Genomic DNA, 21,024 nt, shown 5'->3' with positions numbered 1-21,024 from the left:
CTCTATAGCTGTGAACTCCCTGCCATCCTTTTTTAGTAGGACAGGAATTTTGGGGGGATTTTTTTGGCCAGTATAGATTTTAAAATTTCGCCACCTATCTTTTATAGTTGTATTATTTGAAAATTTTTCCTCAATTAGTTTCTTCCAGCCCTCTCTTGTTTCTTGAAGGATAGTTATTTTAGGACTGCAGTGGCCCTATTCATCTCTATTTTATTACTTATTGTTGGATTTCTTGCATATCGGTTTCTAGCTTCTTTTTTTTTCCAGCCAAGCTTTTTCACAGTTAGCATTCCAGCCTGGAAATGGAGTTTATTTTTGTTTTTTTATGCTTACAAAAAACAAAAATATATTCACTAGTTTTCAATAGTAAATTTGTAATTTGTTAATTCATTAAATCAACTGGATAATAAGGTGAAATTTTTTGGATTTTAGAGGCAATGGTACTTTGCCAGCTTGGCCATTTGCTATTACAGAATTTCCACATTTTTGTTCTCTGGAATTCTGGGGAATCTATGCATTCCTCTAGTTCCACTATAACTGGAAGATGATCAGAATCTACTGCGCCAGCTAGCTGGACATGATGATTTACAGCTAATGAAAAAGAAACAAGTGTTAAATCTAGAGTAGAGTACTTACCATTAGTTACATTTAGCCTAGTGCCCAGATCACATGGTGTAATAAGGCAGATGTTACTTTCAGGCTCCAAGATATAGTCAGCAAAGGCAAGAGATTGTTGGTCCTGTTGTGATGTTGTGATATCCCACATTTTATTATGAAGGTTGAAATCACCTCCTATAAATTTGTCACTTTCACATAGGTCATTGATCTTTTTAAATTGACTCGCATCAAAATCCACTGTTGCTCTATTATAATAATTAACAACAGATAACCATCTATTGTCATCCAGTTTGACATTCACAAATCCAACTTCATTTTTACCTGTAAAGGGCACTTGTATTTTCCTGAAGGGTATATTTTCTCTTACCAGTGTCAGATGACCTCCTCCTTTTTTTCCTTCTCTATCCCACCGTACAGGATGAAAGCCTGGAAATTTTGGTGTTTTATTTTCATTAGTTAGTAGGGTCTCTTGGAGGAGCACCAGGTCAGGTTTACCTCTTATTATTAAAGTATTCATAAGAGTAGTTTTAGTTTTCCCCATTCCTCGTGTGTTTAGTTGCAGGACCTTCATGTTTTATTGATGTGCTTCCCCTTCTTTAGATTTTTTCCTTTGCCTGGTGAGTTCTCTTTGTCAGGTGATGTGCGGGCTCTTTTTACCATTTTAGTCTCACTCTGTTCTATATCTGTATGGTCATTGCTTGCAGAATTTTTAGTTGCCCCAGGGACAAGGTCAAGAACTTCATCTAGGACCCTAGTAAAATTTCTTACTATTCCTATTTTTCTGAAGTTTTGGGTAGCATATCGATCAATGACTCACATATAGTAGTAAGAAGAGAGGCAGCTGAGGCGAGGTATTTTTCTAATTTATCCTCTCTAGTGCTTTGTTCCATCAAGCTAGTGCTCTGTTTTAGTTCATTAGTTTTTTCTTTAGGGACATTAAATGGCTTGTTGAGGGAACTGTTATCTTATTAACTTGACACACTGCTTCCTTATAAGTCATATTTTTTGTGTAAGCTATTTTAAGAGCTTCTGTTCTCTCAAGATAAGGGAAACATTGTTTGCTGTTTGCAGAGTGTGGACCCTTGCAGTTTTGCACACACTAGTGTTTGCTCTTTAGGTTTCTTATTTTTCTCTGGGTATTCATTTAGATTATGCTTTCCAGAGCAAAGAAGGCATCTTTCACCAGCCTAACACTTCAAAGTTGTATGGCCAAATTTTTGGCACTTATAGCATCTCATAGCAGGGGGTATATATTGTTTTACACTAAAAAGTGCTCCCCATATTGATATTCTTTTTGGGAATTTTACTTCTTCTTGGTATTCTACTATAAGTCTATAAACACTTTCTTTATTTTCTTGCAAAGTATCTCTCTTTTCCATGAAACTGATTTCACTTACCTCTGGGTTGTTTTCTATTTCACTATTCATTTCCTCTTTGCCAGCAAAACTCTTTGGGATAAATACTAGACCTCTTTTATTTTTCACTTGTTTTGCATTTCTGATGTCTTTTCTTTCAAATCGAAGAACTACATTTTCTACTTTAAGGTCATTGAGCCTAGGGCTTGTAAATTTACTTCCATTTCCTCACTATTTGCTAATATTTCAATGCTACCAACAGGACCTGGGCGCTGACTAATCACTCAATAATGACCCTTAGACTCATGGTTTCTAAATTTCTTTGTCAAGTATCTACCTAAAAATATTCTTGCTGTCCTAGGGATGGTTGCCTCTCTATTATCAATAAAACCCTTTGCTAGTATATTCACAGAAGTCAATGTCATTTTAGTCTGAGTGCCTGAGCACAAGTCATGAGTCTGATTACCATAGCAAAAACCCCTTCCTGAACAGTTGCTCAGAGTCATGTGTGGCGCAGGAGGCTCCTCCTCCATCCCCACCTATCAAAATTACCAGGTAGCCTAGTCTAGTCTATAAATCCTAGAAAAATCAAAAAACAACTACACTTACTACCTACTTAATATACAATAAACTTAAAAGACACTTTTATCAACTTGACAGCAGTTAAATAAAATCAAAAATTTGGTCTAAGCAGTAAAAACATTCAAAATTATAAAATGCCTTTTCACTCTGACCAATCGTCTTTTCTTATCCTTTCGTCTTTTCTTTGTTTATAAAGTAGTGCATTTCTTCTCGGAAGCATACTTAACAGAGCAACTGTACATAATACAGACAATATACTATAGGTTAACGTGCCTACTGCATAGATGGCTGGCGAATGAGCTCTTCAGGCAAAAGTCAATGATGATTTTTTTTTTTTTTTTTTTTTTTTTTTTTTTTTTTTAAGTAAGGCTGCGTGTATCGTTTCTTCGAATAGCAGAATGTTAGCAGTAACTATTGTGTTTACTAATGTTCTCTGATATTGTTTTCTAAACATATCCTGTAAAAATTAAGAAATAAAATTTAGTTGTCCGGTAAATCACGCAACATACAATAATGACCCATAATATCAGATTAAAATTGGGCTTGCAAATGAAAATACAGTAGTTATGATCTTTTTGGATAGCCAGGGGATAGTATTACCTTGTCTGCATACCTGTGCACAGAGAGAATGGGTGGGGGGGGGGGGGGTAAGTCTTAGTTCCTGCCATCTGAGAAGTAACTCACCCGTGTTTTCAACCTCCCCCCCCCCCCCAACACACCTGCAAAGAATCATCTGCTACTCCTTTCCAACCCCTACCCTCCATCTGAAGGGTCGAAGCTAATTGCACGTATGTAGAAATGTTTACTTTTACCCGAAGTTAGCTGAATCATTTGCTTTGTGAGGTTTAAGAAGTAATATGTTACTGTTTGATAAAATTACTTTAACAGGTAACTAAGGGATTTCTTTAACTGGGTTCATTCGATATTATCTCTATTAAATCTCTGAATAGTGACTATCTTCAAAATCAACTACAAACCTGAATTTTGGTTTTCGTTTTATGATAGTTACGGACATTGAAAAAAAAAGTCCACCGGCCTATAAAAAAAGTTGCTTCATCTTGAGAAATAGTATTGCTTAATTAAAAAAGCCTTGTTGACTGTTTTTCCTTCCTCTTTGCGTGTTGAGGAAGCAACTTTGTAGATAATAATTTACTTATAACTCACTTGATAAGAAAATCAAAAGTGGAGCCATGAAATATAAAGAAAGTGAAAGAAAACAAAATCAAAGAGAAACAACCAACTAGATGAAAAACATTGAAAAAAGGCGGTGAAATGACTCAAATTTAAAATAGCAGACTCAGATAGCCCCTAATGCAATAAGGAGATTTTTGCCATTATATCTGGAGCATTAAAACTGTCCATAGTATTGCTGTTCTTGCCACGATGGCAAATATAGAAAAAATATCAAATATGTATACGCTGTGCGTTTTTATGTTCTATGACGTCGATTTCAGCTTTTTTAGAGAAAGCGGCAAGGTTTTTTTTTAGGGAAAGTGTGGAAAGTGAAAGACACGTTTGAGACGGCAGGTAGCATATTGAAATAAGACTAGAATTTATAAGTACATACCTACCATATGTAACAATTCTCTGGTCCGAGGATCAAAAATCTTCTCCTAAAAATAAGTAAAACTGTGTATAAATCCAAATAAGGGTCATTTTCCCATAGCTCTGAAAGTGCTGCTATCTTTTATTACAAATGCCTCGTAAAGTTTTATAGTCTCCTCATTGGTAAAAGAAATGGACTTACCATTGGCTCATTTCTTAGTTGTGTTATTAGAAAGTTGGTTAGTGGCAAGAAAGAAAACGAACTTCTGAACAGATGTATACATCTTTTTATATGCTAAACAATAATCCTTGATATGTTGATCTAAACATATAGTATCAGTTTTTCCGCACTAAGATTCCTTCCCTACATACACCAATTCGAGTTTTTTCAGGTGTTTACAGCCTCATTGCCGAAGTGCGTACTGAAGAAAGAAGAAAATCTATAATTACAATGTGTAAAAGCGAGCCAAGTCCCGATTCGGTCGGAAAACAAGCTAAGTCCTGACTTGGAATAAAAAAAAAGACTCCAAGCTGTAACTAGTCTCTTCCTGCTGTTAAGTTTTCAGCCGGAAGTTAGGTAGTTAGGATAAGGTTATACAATAACTTGTTGATAAACGATTGCCACAAGGTAAAAAACCGAATTCGCGTTTCAGGTCGAATAATATTGTTACTACTAACAACTCGCTGCAGCACTAAGCCTCCTGAGGCCAACACAGCTACGCACGCGCCTCCTCCATCCAAGTCAATTCAGAACCTCCCTCTTTACACACTCCCAAGAAGTTCCCATTCCCTTTAATTCTTTCCTTACGACATCCTCCCACCCCATTCAGGGACAACCCACTTTTAGTTTGGCCCTAGACAGTTGGCCGACAAGGACAACCTTTGGCAATCTTTATCTGTAGAACGTGTCCTAGCCACTTTATCCTTTCTCTCATTATAGCCCTAGAAAGCGGGAATAATGCTAAAACCCAAGTGTAGATATATACTTGGGTTACAAGTGATACAAGATATATACAAGTGGGCCTATATCGTAAAACCTAAGACATAATGGGGATTTGGAGTGGAATGGTATGAATATTTTTAATCTGTACTATTAATGGCATAATATGGGCTAGGAGGCTCTCCATTACCCCCCCCCCCACCTCCAACTTTTTAGCAGAAAAGCCGGCATGTTGCACCTTGTTAACGTAATACTCTCCTTGAATTCAGTCTATTTTTCGTAGGTCGACATAGTTAAAGTGGATCCGTATTACTTGTTTCATCCCGAAGCTTTGGTTGATGTTACTGAAGAAACACGACTTAAATTCAGCTCTGTACAAGCGAGGGCTTTTCTAGATTCACTGAGTAAGTGCAGTAGTTTTTTTCTAACTCTTGTTTCTATTCAATGCTTTAAATTCCATAAATATAAAAGTTAATATATTGCATCAAAGTATCCAAAAAGAGAAATATCTGTAATTTCTATATTTTATAAATCAAAAGATAATGGTTATTGTAATTTCTATATTTTATAAATCAAAAGATAATGGTTATTCATTGCTATTACAGGAGTTTCGAAAACTGTTACCGTATAGAATCTTCCATAACTTTAATAAATGCATAACGTTCGAGGTTTTTTTTTCGTTTATTTGGGCGTGCTTTCTGCCAGATTTTAAGCTTCAGTAAGTCCTTACATTGGACACAATAGTGAATTTGTTCTGGGTTCAATTCATATCCTGCAAGTTTTGTTTTTTAACTAAGTTTTGCCTCAACAATACAAATGTTGTAATATTTTAGTTATTTTCTCTCTCCCTCTCCTTTCTTTCTTTCGTTTTTTCCTTATTCTTTTTTTATTTCTTTAATATGCATTGTAGCATAACTCCTATCAAATTGCTAAGTCGACCAAGCTCATACTTTTTTGCATGGTAATTTTTGGCCTTAAGCTTTTCAAAAAACGGATTACAAGTAATCGTTGGAACCGTAATTTTTGCTGCCATTTTCGGTTGCTGTTTTTGTTAATCCTTTGTTAGCGAACCTGCAGAATTTCCAGTGCTAATTCAGCCGCTTTTAAAGACTTAATTGTCTTTTCTCTATTCTTTTCCTAAGTGGAATGAAAAGACATCCTCTACAAGGATAGATTTTGAGTTAGATTCACCATATATGGTTATCATTTCTGCTGTGTTGATTAGTAATGTCTGTGGAATTTCTATATATTTCATCTATTTGCCCTTGATGAAGTTATTGTTTTCCGTGTGGGTCGTTACTTGGAACTCTGTCAGCTCGTTATTGTCTTGGAACTGTTTTCATCCTAGAAATGGTGCCAATTTAGGGTTGTAGAAAATATTCAAAAATCAATTGGTTTTCTAGTAATCACTAGTCATAATATTTATTTTTGGTAAAATATGTTTAACACCGTAATAATTCATCTTGATATAGGTTAAAAATGTAAAAAACGAATAGATGTGTTATTTAGGTTTTAAAATCGGAGGCATATGCAACAGCTTATTGAAATCCATTCGGTTTTTTGGCTTTGCCCGAATAATTAAAAATGGACCTTGTGACTTGATTTTAACCTTCCTCTTTCAAGACAACGGTGAACCGAACAAAGTTAAGAATGTGGAATTATATTGTGAATTGTATTGAAATTTGTTCACCGACTGTATTTGAAAAGAAGATTTGGTCGTCACGAGTGTCTTATTTCTGATTTCGTTGTATGAAATTACTTTTTCTCCTTTTTTCAGTGAAAGGTATGCCTGTCTAAGGACATCTGAACATGGGCTTAATCAAAATGTTCTCTTAAGTATATTTATTAGTTGCCAGCCATTTTTTTTATTTGGTGTCATTAAGGTATATGTTCCTTCTGAAACAAACGATTTTGGAACACGCCTGAAGCTGCATCTTGCACCAAAAGGACAAGATACTTATCTCATTGTATTCATTAATCTCAGACCTATCCCTTCATAGAGCCAGAATTACGATATTACTTAGACTTGTTTTTGGAGAAAGATCTAAATTTGCTAAATAAATGGAAAAATTGTCCTTTTTTCAACAATTTTCAGATACAACGTATTTTTAATTGAAGAAGGCATGTAAAAATATTTAAAAATGTAATTCAACAGATGGATAGAGCTGAATCTCAACAATGGAATGGTAGTAAAAAAAAATTCCTTTCGTTGATATACTAAAACCGTGACAGAGAAATAACATACCAAACATTGCACAGGGAATATGAACCTTAATACTGATTATTTGATTGTCCTTGAAAGCGCAAGGTTACGGGGCGATCAAGTCTATTCGCACTAAAATTTCGGAAGAAAAAAATGTTGCTTCGGTTGCTTTTGCCTTAGAAAAGATCATACTAAATTGTCTTCTTTTTTTTTTTTTTTAGGGGAGCGTAGTACAAAACCATGGAGCTCAAATATCAAATTTTTAACTCACTGTTGGTTTTTAACAATAACGGCTCATCATCTGTCCGTGCTGCCGGCAATAAGGAAGAGTCAACGAAGGAATCGAGCATTGCGTGACTATCAAAAGTTGGTCAGGGAGCTGGAACAAACTGAAAGCCAATGGAAAAATACTCCCGGGGCAAAGAAGAATGCTGCAATGATCAAGCACTGGAAATTTCAGATCACGGTAAAAAAAAAATATATCTTTTCAATGATAGATTGGTTATGCCTCTGTAGATGTAATGTAGATAACGAATTGTTTATTGGCGGATACATAAGTAGAGTTTGGGGCTCCTCCCTCCTTTTCACAACTTTCTATAGAATTTTTTCTCTCTAGTTCTTTTGTTTATTCATTTCAAATCTTTACCCCCCTCAGAACATTAGGACCCCCCCCCCCCCGAAATAGATTCCTGATGCCTGTATGCTGCAATCCACTCTTAACCAAATGATTTGCTGTATGTTTTTGGCTTAGAACGAGCAAGAATTAAATGGAAATTCAAGTTGAATTCTATTTGAAATAGAAAGTAATACAGGCCTTAAAACTTAAAATAAGGAAAGAAAAGAAGAAAATCCAATCACATTGTAAAGGCCAATTAAACTTTCGCTACGATAATTGACAGTTCGGTCAGGGATTAGGGTTTAAAACTATATATCAAAAGATAGTGACTAGTATGCAGGCAGCAAGTTCATTTTTATTGTGTTACTAAATAGAAAAAAATACTATTTTTTTCGACTGAAAGTAAGGAGCAACATTAAAACTTATCAACAGCATTTACGTTTAACAACATTAAAACGAACAGAACTAATCCATATGTGAAGGGGGCTACCCCTTCCTCAACCTCCTCTCTTTATACTTAAGTCTTGAAGTTCTTTGAAAAGACTTCTCATTGGAATGCAATGGTCTTTCTGTTTAAGCAGTCTTTCTTAAAAAATTGTGACAAAAAGTCAAACTTTAGCGTAAAGAGCATGGGGCGAGGAAGGGGTAGCCCCCCTTCAAATACGGAATAATTTCTGTTTATTTTAAGCTTCGATATTGCTCCTTACTTTCAGTTGAAAAAAAACCTGTTGTTTTTTTATTTAGTTTCAGACCGTTTTTCAAGCCATGTCACGAAATCACCCCCCCCCCCTCCTGTAAAATTCCCCCGGAACCTTTCCTCCCAGCTAAAATCCTCCCTGTGGAAAATCTCCCCTCACTGAAAATCCCCCCCCCCCCAAGAATTCCGTATACTTTCCAGTAACAAATACTATATGTAATCAAAGGGCAAATAGTGAAGTATACACCCCTTTTCCCAAGGACTATGTGGGTCTTTTAATCCCCAAAGGCTTGGTTATTGGACCTTTCAACTATGCTGAATCAAATGTTTATCTCTTATTTTTGATCAGATGTCTTTGGGGAAAAGAGGGTGTGGGAGGGGGGCCAGTTGTCCTCCAATGTTTTCGGTCACTTAAGAAGGGCACTACAATTTTGGTTTCCGTTCGAATGACCCCTCTCCCGATCTTCTACGACCAGTGGTTCGATACGGTCATCCCTGGGAAAAAAAGACAAAACAAATTAACACATATGTGATTTTTCGTCAGGCAAAAATACAAAATTCTACATTTTTGTAGATAGGGACTAAAAACCTCTACAGTAAGGTTCTGAGATATCCCGAATCTGATAGTCTGACTTTTATTAAGATGGCTTGACTTTTGGGGGGTGTATCCACCCTTTTTTTAAATCTGGCAAATTTTTCTCAGGTTCATAGTTTTTGATAGGTAACATTAAATTCAATAAAGCAATGAATTTTATATAACGTTTATGCCTTTTCTTTGTTTTCATCTGTCTTGTCTCAGCTATTTTTTTTTTTTTTCGTTGATTGAGGCTTTCAAATGTAAAGCCGAAATATTCGGGCCTTTATTATTATTTTTGCATTAAAAAGTTTTTTATTTCTTTATTTTCACCGTCTTATTTAACAAATACCTGTTATTTTCATATTTTCGTTTTAATTGTAATTTTTGTATATAGTATGTAAAACCATGACTTAAATTCTTTGAGTTTGAGGTACTGAAACATTTTTGGTCTACTGATTATTGTCAACCTAGCCTGCCCTCCATAAAGTAAGTATTCTCTTGAAATGTACCCAGGGATGAAGACTCAGTAGAACACTCCTAGGAGCAAAGTAAATCGTTAGAAATCCTCTTTAATTAGAGCATGAGGATATTTTAACTGTTCAAGTCAAAACCTCATATATTTTTTAAGCTCTGTAACTGTTTATGTTCGTTTTGTATCTATTTGTTTTCTCTTGTAAGCGTGGCGTCAAATTTGGGTGGAATTTGGGCTTAGTAAAGGGATCAATCCTTGAATATTTAACAACGTGGTATGGTTGAGTTATTTTTTTCTAGAAATTGCAACGAAGCAAGCCATGTGCAGATGCTGCTTTGCTTGATTCCAACATGTTGCGTCGCACCATATTGTTTTACAACTCAGTGGCAGATTTTTTACTAAGGATTTTGGTTCCTGACTATCCTGGACATTGGTCTTATGATGCTCAATTTGTTCCGCAACCGGCTCCTCCTGAACTGTTTGCAGCTATGCCCGAGTGGTTTCTAGAAGATATGGCGGATTATATCCTTTTTGCATTGCAGTAATTATAATTTAAATACATATAAGATAGGATTTTATTAATACAAAAAAACACAAAACATTCAGTAACAAACATCAAATACCCCCCCCCCCCCTGCAAGGCTCTATAGCCGGGAATACAGGGTGAAAGATCCAAGAACAAAAAAAAGACATAAGTAAAAAAGGAGAATAATAAAAACATACACTAATATATATATATATATATATATATATATATATATATATATATATATATATATATATATATATATATATATATATATATATATATATATAATATTTTTTCTTTTTGTGTAACTGTTCTGCCGTCCTGTAAGGGCATACGCAGGGGGTGGTCGGGGCCGTTGGAACTCGTGATCCCCCTCCCCCGAAATACGAAGAAATTTCCCATCAATTCTTGCGTACGTTCCTGTCTGCAGGATATCCATGAGCACTTAATTTTGGTATTCTACAGGGCGGTCAAAAAGAAATATATATATTACAAAGAAAATAGTATTCTCGGAAAATTTTCAATTGTATTGGAACGAAGCACTACGCTTGCAGGACCCAGCATATTTACTTTTGTTTTCTTTCGTGCTATGAAACTTTTATCTTATATAGCCACGTTTGACAATAAATAGTTGTCAATAATTGTCATATTAATAGTTGTCAATAGTTGTCAATAAATAGTGACAATAAATAGTTAGCAGCACAGAAGAAGCTCTCTATATCTTTTTGTAGAAGAAATACGGTCACAGTAAGTATTGGCTTATATAGTGAAAACGTGTTGATACTCTCAACACACTTTTAATTGGTTGAAGAGCATTAATCGATCTTATGAAGAATCGTCTCGCGTTACAAACTGCGCAATGTTCATTTGCTATAGCCAATGGATATACAAGTATTTGAGCTGATTTACCGGGCAATTGGAAGGAAAATTTAATTACTCCGCTTTTTTTTTCCTTTTTTTTGCGATGACATAGAACTCTTCTGTGTGTTTTGCAGTATGATACACTCTGGCTGGCTTTTTCTTATTGATTCTGACTACCAGAAATTGCAAAAAAAAAGTGTGAACAATTTTCTTTTGAAGAATAAATAAGAAAAAGACTGACGTATAAAATGAGAGCTCGAGCAATCTTAAAAAAAAAATTATTTTAAAAATGAAGATCTATCTGCCACGTAATAATCGCCAGAGACATGGTTATGTTTGGTTCTCTTTTAATCCGATGAAAATTACTTGCAATTCTTGAGTTTTTTTTTTTTTTTTTTTTTTTTTTTTTTTTTTTTTTTTTTATATATATATATATATATATATATATAGCTTCTTAAAGTTTTACGCAGCAAGTCATAATTCATTATAATTTTGTTTTTTTCAAAAATCTATTTGAAATTATTTTCGATTGGCAATTATTATTGTATAGCATTCAATTTTGTTTTTATTTTTTATGCAATTTTTATAAAGCATTCAAATGTTGATTTTAAAAAGTCTTGTTTTTTTATTTTTTTATTTAATTCAGTTTAGTCCTAGTTGGTTAATAATTAGTTTTTGTCAAAGAGCTACGTTGGTTGAAGATCACTTGTATCATTTTTGTGTTAACGAGTTAACACAAAAAAGTCACTCTTTTCTTTTTCTCCCTATTTTCTACTAGCATACCCGTATTGCGTTTTTGGGATCTTAAAATAAATGACATTCAAGAATTATCTCCTTATCTGTTACGCGTTGCTGCGATCTCCAAAGAAAGGAAATTCAAGAAAAATTCCCTCTGTGGAAAATTCTCCCGGAAAACTCCGCCGCAGCAAATCCCCCCCCCGTGTATATATAACGATCGTATCTTTAAATTTAAAAGTGTTTGAAAAATCCCAAGTGAACAATTTGCCCTCTCTGGAAATTCTCCCCCTACGGAAAACTACCCCATCGAAATTTCTCTTTACCCGTTGCGTGTTGTTGTGATCTCAAAAGAAAGGAAATTCAAGAACAATTCCTCCCGTGTATTAATAACGATCGTATTTTAAATTTAAGTATTTGAAAAATCCCTCCCCCCACTGACAATTCTCCCCTGGAAAGTTTTCTCCACATAAGCATAGCAACCGTATTTCTAAACTTAAAAGTATTTGAAAATTACGTTACCCGTTTAGCTTATCAACCGTGTGTTGTTGGATAATTAATTTATAGAAAATGTGAATATAATTATATTTTTGATCGGATTTGTTAAGTATTTGTGACGATGGGCCTCTAATTTCAGTCAACGTGAAAAGCCTCAAGGGGTGTTGTGGGAGATTTTATGCCTAAAACCTTCCCAAGATGTACTCAACAACTTCCTAAAATTGCTTTGCGATCGGATAAACAGTGTAGTAATGCATACAGGGTGCACAGCCAGACGTACATTCAATTTTATATATATATATATATATATATATATATATATATATATATATATATATATATATATATATATATATATATTTATATATATATATATATATATATATATATATATATATATATATATATATATACATACATATATAAATGTGACATCGCTGTTAAAATTCAACAAGAATAAAATAAAATATTTAATTTGACTTTATTATTGAATTTACATGCTAAATTTGTTGGAAAATTAGGCAACAAAGACATCATGGGGCTACTGTAACGTAAATATTCAAACGAGCATTATTTTTGCATTATGGAAGCAGTAAAATCCATTCAAATAGGTTTTAAGTGTCTATTTTATGTAATTAATCATTTTCAGGGGGGGGGGTTAAAATAACGCGTTGATTCTCTGGTTAAGCCTTGACATAGGGATCTGGTCTTTTTTACGGTCATGAGCCCAGCCCTAGCTGCGTATCAGGATTTTTTTTTTGTATGGATAGCAGATGAATAGTATGAAAACCTTGGGAAAAACCACAAGTCTTGCGAGTTCAGTGGCTGTGTGTGATCTCCTACGTTTTTGCTGATCGAGCCCGGGTTAAAATATGAAAATCTGGCGCCCATGTCTAGGTCCAGAAGTGAAAAATCGATGTTCTGACTCAACACCGCAGCATAAACGTTATCAGCTGGGTCTTTTAGGTATCAGATAAATTGCTGTCATTTCAAATTTTTCTTGAAGAGGGGGCAGAAGAGTGAAGAATTTCATTTGGGGGGAGGGGCAAAACTTGTTTGAAAAATAGCTAATATATAAATGTCGCCAAATCTTTTAGGAGCTTTGACCCTTACAAAGGCCATGTTTTCTCCATCCTCCCCCAAATTGCTATCTCAAGTAGAATACGCAAGTCAGAGCCAGAAATAATGTCATAAAAAACTAACCTCTCATCAGTTACATACAAAATTTCATCCAGAGGAGTCAAAAATCCAAAAGCGACATAGGACTGAATCTGTGATGTTGACGGGCAGCACTGAGCTTAGAAACGAAAGAAACCAAACCCAATATTAAACAGTAATTACTATATATTTTCTTCTGCAAGAATTTAGCTGTTTTTCACTAGATATGAGCTAGTGTGCAAAATTTAGAATCAGTTGGATGTCAGGGAGTGAGTTGAGAATCAGCTACGTGTCGACAACAGTGAATTAAACGTCGTTTTCTACTCTTTCCTTAAAATTCAGATTTAAACTAAGCAAATTCTATCAGTTTGTCCATTCTGTTTTCTCCTATCTTGCTTAGTTCTCAAGATATACAAAAATTTTGTTTTTTTTTCCACAATGTGTTCCAACATCTTTTCTCAATAACGGGAATAGTTTGGAAATAGAGCTTTTGAAAAAATGGCTTTTGTTGCATGTATCTCGGATACCTCAGGGAAACTTTCATTTGACAAATAACGTGTCCCTTAATATAATCAAAAATCCCAAAGCACAATTTTTTTTTTCCGCTGCCTTTTAATATTATCCCGTATAAAATAACGTCCTTTGACTACTGCAACCAATGTCTCAGAGACTCTGTCAAAGTTCGTGAAAACTAGAATTTTGGTGAAAAAAAAGCGTAAATAAGTGTCAGCTTTGCTTCCGTGCAAAATCGCATTTCATTTGATTTCGACTCAATTCTGTGACAGGATAGTAAGTCATATATTTTACTCTGACTGGCTCTGAAAAAAGTCAAATCAGTGAGAGTGAATTTATAAGCGTATTGTAAGCGTGTCTCAATGTATTTTAATACATTTTTATCGTTTAAATATTAACGTGGTTAAGTTTTTATTGTTCTATTAAAACTTAACATTCCTCTGTAGTATTTTACTTATCGGTTCCAGGTTAAATTTTTTGCAGTTTTGTTAGAAGAGACTTTCAGAAACCAAACTCAATTAGTTTGATGCAAGCATACACATCTGGCCCATGCCCTCCCCCCTTTCCCGCCTTGAAATTCCAACAGTTGTACGGTTGTTCCTATGATTTTCTGTGTTGATCACATAATTATCCTATTTATTTTCGGTTTCTTATGAATGGGGTGACCTGGGTAGATTGCTTGTCCGATTGAACCTTCTTTTTTTTTATCTAAATGTCAAATATGTGCAAGACAAAATGGTAGAAACGAGGTGGTATGTCAGAAGAATTAGTAGGAACGTTACTTATTAAGTGTCAAAAGTTTTTAAGATCTTGAAAACGAAAATGTAAAAAGACAGAGGTCTCACCAGTTTTATGCAGAATTAGTAAGATTAACGCTAATAAATTTAATAATGAACAATTAATTAGTTAAATAATTAATGAATAAACTAATTATAAATCGTGTAGTAACAAAATTAGTAAGGTAATGTCTTTTCTAGAGTGGCTCCTGATGCAGTTGCATTGTCTTTGGATCAGTCTGTGCTGTCGTGTCTCCTCGTTTTAATAGCTGCTCCACATTATGTCAGCAACCCATACCTGATTGCTAAATTGGTTGAGGTCTTGTTTATGTTGAATCCTCATGTAACGCCAAGAACGGAAAACCTATATATGAAGCTAATGACCCATCTACTTAGCACCACAACGCTACCAGCTGCCTTGATGAAATTTTATGCAGGTGAAAAGAAATTTACTGTTTTAAAACTGTGGTTTACAATGAAGTTATGTTGTATAAAATCCGATTGGACACACATATGGCCTCGCCTGTTCTATCGGCCTCAAAACGCCTATTGCTCTTTAAAAGGATTAGTATCAAGGTATCAAGCTACTTACATAGCCTCCTATTTTCAGATATATACTGTCGCGGGCGGTGTATTCCTCCCTAAACAAATATACCGTGTAAAAAATGAACAGCTATTTTATAGAATTAATATACACTATTACTATTGGCTGTGCAATAGTGTGTAGTTGCAAACAAACTATAAGGAGGAGGGGCTAGTGGATCTTTCTATGGGATAGGTGGTGGCTGAAGTCTCAAAAAATGTATTATAAGTCCAAGTCTTCTTGAGAGGTTCTTCAGATCATTATGAAGAAGGGTTCATCCCCTAACCTCCTCTGGTGGGAAAAAAAATTTTGATCAAGCGTGCAATATGGATGCTGAGGGGATGATAGCTCTACTCTTATTAAGTAACACTGGGTTTATTTAAAAAAAAAAAATATACATCATCGATTCCCTGAAGCATGCTTGTGCAGGAGAAAACCCTCTTAATAAATAAAAAACCCAAGAAACCAAAAAAAAAGAGAGAGAAAAAAAAAGAAAAAGAAAAAAAAACATAATTAGAGCTCAACTTACCGGACCCGAAAACCAACGAACCTCCAAACAACGCCCAACAAAATTATAATAATTATAATCATATTCAGCTGCAACTAAATCCTCCTCAAAAACATAACTTAAGTGGCGTGGAATAATCCATTCAAAATATACACATCAAAACAATGGTTCTTTAGCGACTTACGAAAATCCTGCAAACCCCCAACATTCCTCAAATCCTCTGGCAAACTCTCCCAAACTAACGGAACAACATGGCGAATTGAAAACTTAGACCTAGACGTGACCATAGCTAGTCTTTGCACCAACTGAGAAGATCGTGTCAAATGATCGTGAATAGTAGACGTAAGACTAAACATTCCCGAAAAACATGATGGTAACTCCGAAGCTAAATATTTAAACATAAACAGAGCATTATAGAATACACATATTCCTGCCAACGGTAGAATTTTATACACGCGGTAAATATGCCTCACCGATACAGATGGGTCAATTTGATTACCATAAAGAACTCTAATTGCCATATTCTGTGTTACGCAGAGCGGATGGAGGTGAGTTACGAATGTTTTCGACCAAGCCATACAACAGTAAATGAGATATGGGTGAACCATAGAAAAATACAACATTCTCAGAATTTCACACGGAAAAAGATACCTAAGTTTACGCATAATACCAATATGACCAGACAATTTGCTGCTAACAGATGCAATATGGTCTTTAAAACTAAGACTTTCATCAATAATAACACCTATGTATCTAGTACTAGTTGATCTTACAATAGTATGGTGCCCTACTTCTATCCTATTAATACATGGATAATGTCCAGTAATTCTACCATAAATCAAAAAATTCGACCTATTATGATTCAGTTTCAATTTATTTACTCGCATCCACTTTTCAATCGAAGAAATACCTTGTTTCAATATAGTCATCAACTCATTTTCAGTTCTAGCAGCTACAGTGAAATGGGCATCATCAGCAAAACATGGTAGAATTCCTTTAGTACCGTAAGCATCAAGGTCTAAGGAACAAGACACATTACTTGAATCTCTACAAAGATTATTAATATAAACCAAAAACAACAAAGGACCCAAAACGGAACCCTGGGGTACTCCAATCGAAATATATTAAATTTTAGATGTAACTCCATCCATCACAACACACTGAGTCCTTCCACTAAGAAAACTAACTCTGACATTTAAAAAATCACCACGTATACCACTACTATATAGTTTTTGAACTAGTATATCATGATCAACATAGTCAAATGCTTTAGTAATATCCAAAAATATCGAAGCTATCTTCAGACCCTTGTCTAAAGCATCATTAATAAAAGTTGTTAAAAATAAAACTCCATGCTCTGTAGAATGATGACTCCTAAACCCGAACTGACTAGAACTAAAAAATTATCTTTTTTCGAAAAAACTTACCATCCTACTATGAATCAACTTTTCAAACACTCTAGAAATAAATGGCAGTAAAGAAATCGGTCTATAATCACTAAAAAATTCTTATCCCCTCCTTTAAATATCGGGATAACATTCGCGCACTTTAGACAATCGGGAAATATTCCAGCTTTTAAACAATTATTTATCAGTCCTAAAAAATGACTAGATATAACAGGTAATATCGACTTCAAAACCTTCAACGAAATAAAATCGCCTCCTGATGCACCATTTTTCATATTATTTATAACATCAAATAATTTATCAATAGTTACAGATTTAAGGTACGCAGACACATCACAATCTTCAGGTAGGAACGGACGAAAATCTCCATCTTGATCAAATACTGGCACCGATGATGACACACGCTGCCCAATAGTAGCGAAGGGATTACACATCTCATCTGCAACATTATTATTCATTCCCATATTATCTGGACGGATCAAGACGCTACCAGGTTAAGTCACCGACTTAATCAATTTCCAAGTCTTACTCGGGTTACCCTCAACTTTTTTAAATTTAACCTTATAATATTCTACCTTAGCCAGTCGGAGTACAGCATTTAACCTACTATTATAAACTCTATATATTACTTTATCATGAGGATCATTGCTCCTTGTTGACAACTTATATAAAAAACGTCTTCTATTAATTGACTGTAACAAACTCTTTGTAATCCAAGGTTTATTCGGAGACACCCTTCTCTTCTGTATTCCTGACACTTCACAATTTTCCAAAAACGTATCCTTAATCTTACCATACCAAAGCTCAAAATACAAATTTAAATCTAATTCTTCTTGTAAAAATTTAAAGTCTAACTGTTCTATCCTAAGCTTAAATCTCGACATAGTATATGAATCAACTAATAATTTCTTAGGCTTAGGGCGAGCATCACAGTTAATATTAATACTCTTAAATATACCCGGAACTAATATAGCCAAACCAAAGTGATCCGAAACATCATTTAACACAACACTTGACGAATCATGGGGAACATTCAAAAATACATTATCAATTAGATATGAAGATGACTCCGTCACTCTAGTACAAATATTTATTGCAGGATGCATCCCATAACCTAACATTAAATTCAAAAAATTCCGGGCTTTTAAATTAGATGCTAACAATTTCAAATCAATGTTAAAATCTCCACACACAAAACACGTTATGTTCTTACGAGTTAGAAGGTCCATTTGTTGCTCTAATAATTCTAAAAAACAATCTACACTAGCTGAAGGGGGGCGATAACAAACAGCAATAAAAAATGGGCCACCAATCCTATCAACCTCTTCAACAAAATACTCAAAAATCATCTCCTTATTAACGCACAAATCATCCCTAACCTTCACATCCAAATCGGTTCTAATGTATAGGGCACGTCCTCCATGCTGATATTGAGTGCGACTCTTAACACACATATTATAATTTGAAATATCCAATAGTCCAGAATTATTATTCATTAACCATGTTTCAGTAAGTGCAAGAATATGAAAATCAGATAGCATACACAGCTCCGACAAATAATCCAATGTACTATTTAACCCCTGACAATTCAAATGAAAAATGCCAAGTTTATCCGGTGCCAGTCTAGTATGTAAATCAACTGGGCACTTATAATTAACCTTTGGAAAAACATCATCTACCCCCATATCAAAATCCCTGTGAAGTATCCCTAATCCTAAATCCGAAACACTCAATGGATTATTCTCAAGCCAATCCAAACGATCATTACGAACAATTACCATTTTTTATAAATATATATATATATATATATATATATATAAAAGAAAAGGAGGGTAGTTGCAACCAAACCTAACCAACTGAATAACTTACTATAACTCGGAGGGTCGGTGGTCCCGCATCCAACGTAATTGAAGCTCCAGAAAAAACACGATATAACCTAAAAATAATAAGAAACATATTAACGAAATAGTATAAATAAACAAACGAATACAAAAAAGTCAAAAAATTGTCACTAACACTATCCTGTCACAATACAGGTTTACTGTTTCCATTACTGAATTTCAAAAAATTATAATTGAAGAAAACTCAAGGCTCTACCTGTGTCTACCACTTACCCTTTCTAAATTCTAAAAAAAACTAAATAAATGAGAAAAAAAAGAACAACTATTTATTTTTTTTCCATAAACACAAATACAAAAAAAAACAAAAAAAAAATATCTTAACAAAATCTTAATTCACCATTCATGACATAACCATCTATTGGTCACATAACTCAGGGATAGGCTCATCGTAACCAAATTTTGCCGCCACACCACCACGGTCGATTTGAATATATGGTGGAACTGTATTGGAAACCCATGATGAAACTCCTATAGGATTTAATCTAGATTTCTTTACATACAACTTCCTTCGAGCTTCACGAACTGATATTGGTGCATCATCGCTAACAGATACATTTCTATGGTGTCAAATAACTTTACGTTTTAATTTCTTTCCGTTCTTAAGCACACCGACCTTCGCATCTCGAGAACCAACATCAACTTTAAAATACGGTTGCTCCTTACGGACATTACCAACAACTTGAAACCTCGGGACCATGGATAGACCTAGACCCTCCAAACACAACTGGTCAAAAAACGTTTCGGCTTGGGTGGTATTTTCGCAGGGAGCATTCCAAACGATAATATTCGTCTCTGTATGTCGATACTCAGATGCCATAAGCCGACGAGACAGATCTGCACTCCCAGTTTCATACTTTTTCGTTGCACTAGCGATAATTGGCATTTGATTTCTTAAGCTTTGAACATCAGATTCAAGCTGTGCAACACGCGAACTCGTAGTATTAGCTTCTGATTTTAGCTCAGACTGTGTATTTTCCACTGATACCATACGATTTTCTAACACTTTTATGCTATCGTTTATAGAGTCTAGTTTTTTACATTTTCAGTAAGTATTGTTAGCATCTTAGCAAAATCATCCGCCAGGGTCTTCAGTGAAGCGACATCGTTATTCCCTTCAGATAAAACGGTCTAATTCAACAAACTGTTCTCAACAGACTGGGATCCTACTTGGACAGTTTTAGCAATCTTCCTTTTTCGCCCCATGGCAAGTGCAAATAAAATAAAATATGTAATCTCTCTTGCCTATTTTGGCACCTATAATTTATCCACGTCGATGCGGACGTGCAGTTCGCTAAGCCACCGTTAATTTGGGCATGGCTAACACCCCTATCTCCTGCACCGACGACTTCCAACAGCGTTTGAATACCGACGCTTCTTCAGGAATCACAACCAACTTTCAGGAATACTCTGTAGCGTTTGCAAAATTCAACTAATCATCTATTTTCATTTCATTCCACTCCTCAGGGCAAGCGGTAAAGACACCTGATCTACTACTCAATCAGAGATTAATTCATTGTCTTTGGCCTATTTTCTTTTTTTGTCATAATTAAATGACGTAATCCAAGGTGTATAATCCCAAGCCAATTCAATGTTACGCAATATCTTCACTGTCTAACAAATACACTTTTTACAAACCAATTAAATTCAAAGTTAAATCCAATTTGCGTCCTCACAGTTCAAAGGCTAATTCAGTACTGAACAGTTCAAAGGCTAATTCAGTACTGTATTATAGAAATATTATTAGCGTAACATAAAAGATCATATTCGTTTGCTTGCCTGATAAAGGTGGAAAGGGTGGGATCCTCCTCAAAACTAATATTCATCTAGTGAATCACTCTTTCCTTTCTTAATCCTCCGCTCCTTACGTTAAGTTCCTCACTTCTTATGATAAGTGAATACTATTAACTACTACTACAAACTCACTGCAGCATCAAGCCACCTGAGGCCAACA

At 34.8% G+C, this 21,024-nt stretch overlaps 1 protein-coding gene across 1 annotated transcript in view; it reads left to right on the top strand.

Annotated features, from left to right (window-relative positions):
- Ube4B (Ubiquitination factor E4B) overlaps nucleotides 1-21,024 on the top strand; it is a 59,721-nt gene that overhangs the window by 10,479 nt on the left and 28,218 nt on the right. The window contains 4 exon segments of the mRNA XM_089091071.1: nucleotides 5,324-5,444; nucleotides 7,465-7,709; nucleotides 9,905-10,146; nucleotides 14,877-15,112. Coding sequence (XP_088947197.1) covers nucleotides 5,324-5,444; nucleotides 7,465-7,709; nucleotides 9,905-10,146; nucleotides 14,877-15,112 — 844 coding nt within the window.

The sequence above is a fragment of the Artemia sp. Qi Xiang Cuo genome, chromosome 6, assembly GCF_049724085.1.
Source record: "Artemia sp. Qi Xiang Cuo chromosome 6, ASM4972408v1, whole genome shotgun sequence".
Classification (NCBI taxonomy): domain Eukaryota; kingdom Metazoa; phylum Arthropoda; class Branchiopoda; order Anostraca; family Artemiidae; genus Artemia; species Artemia sp. Qi Xiang Cuo.
The sequence above is the reverse complement of the archived record's forward strand: the minus strand, read 5'-3'. Positions and strand labels throughout refer to the sequence as shown.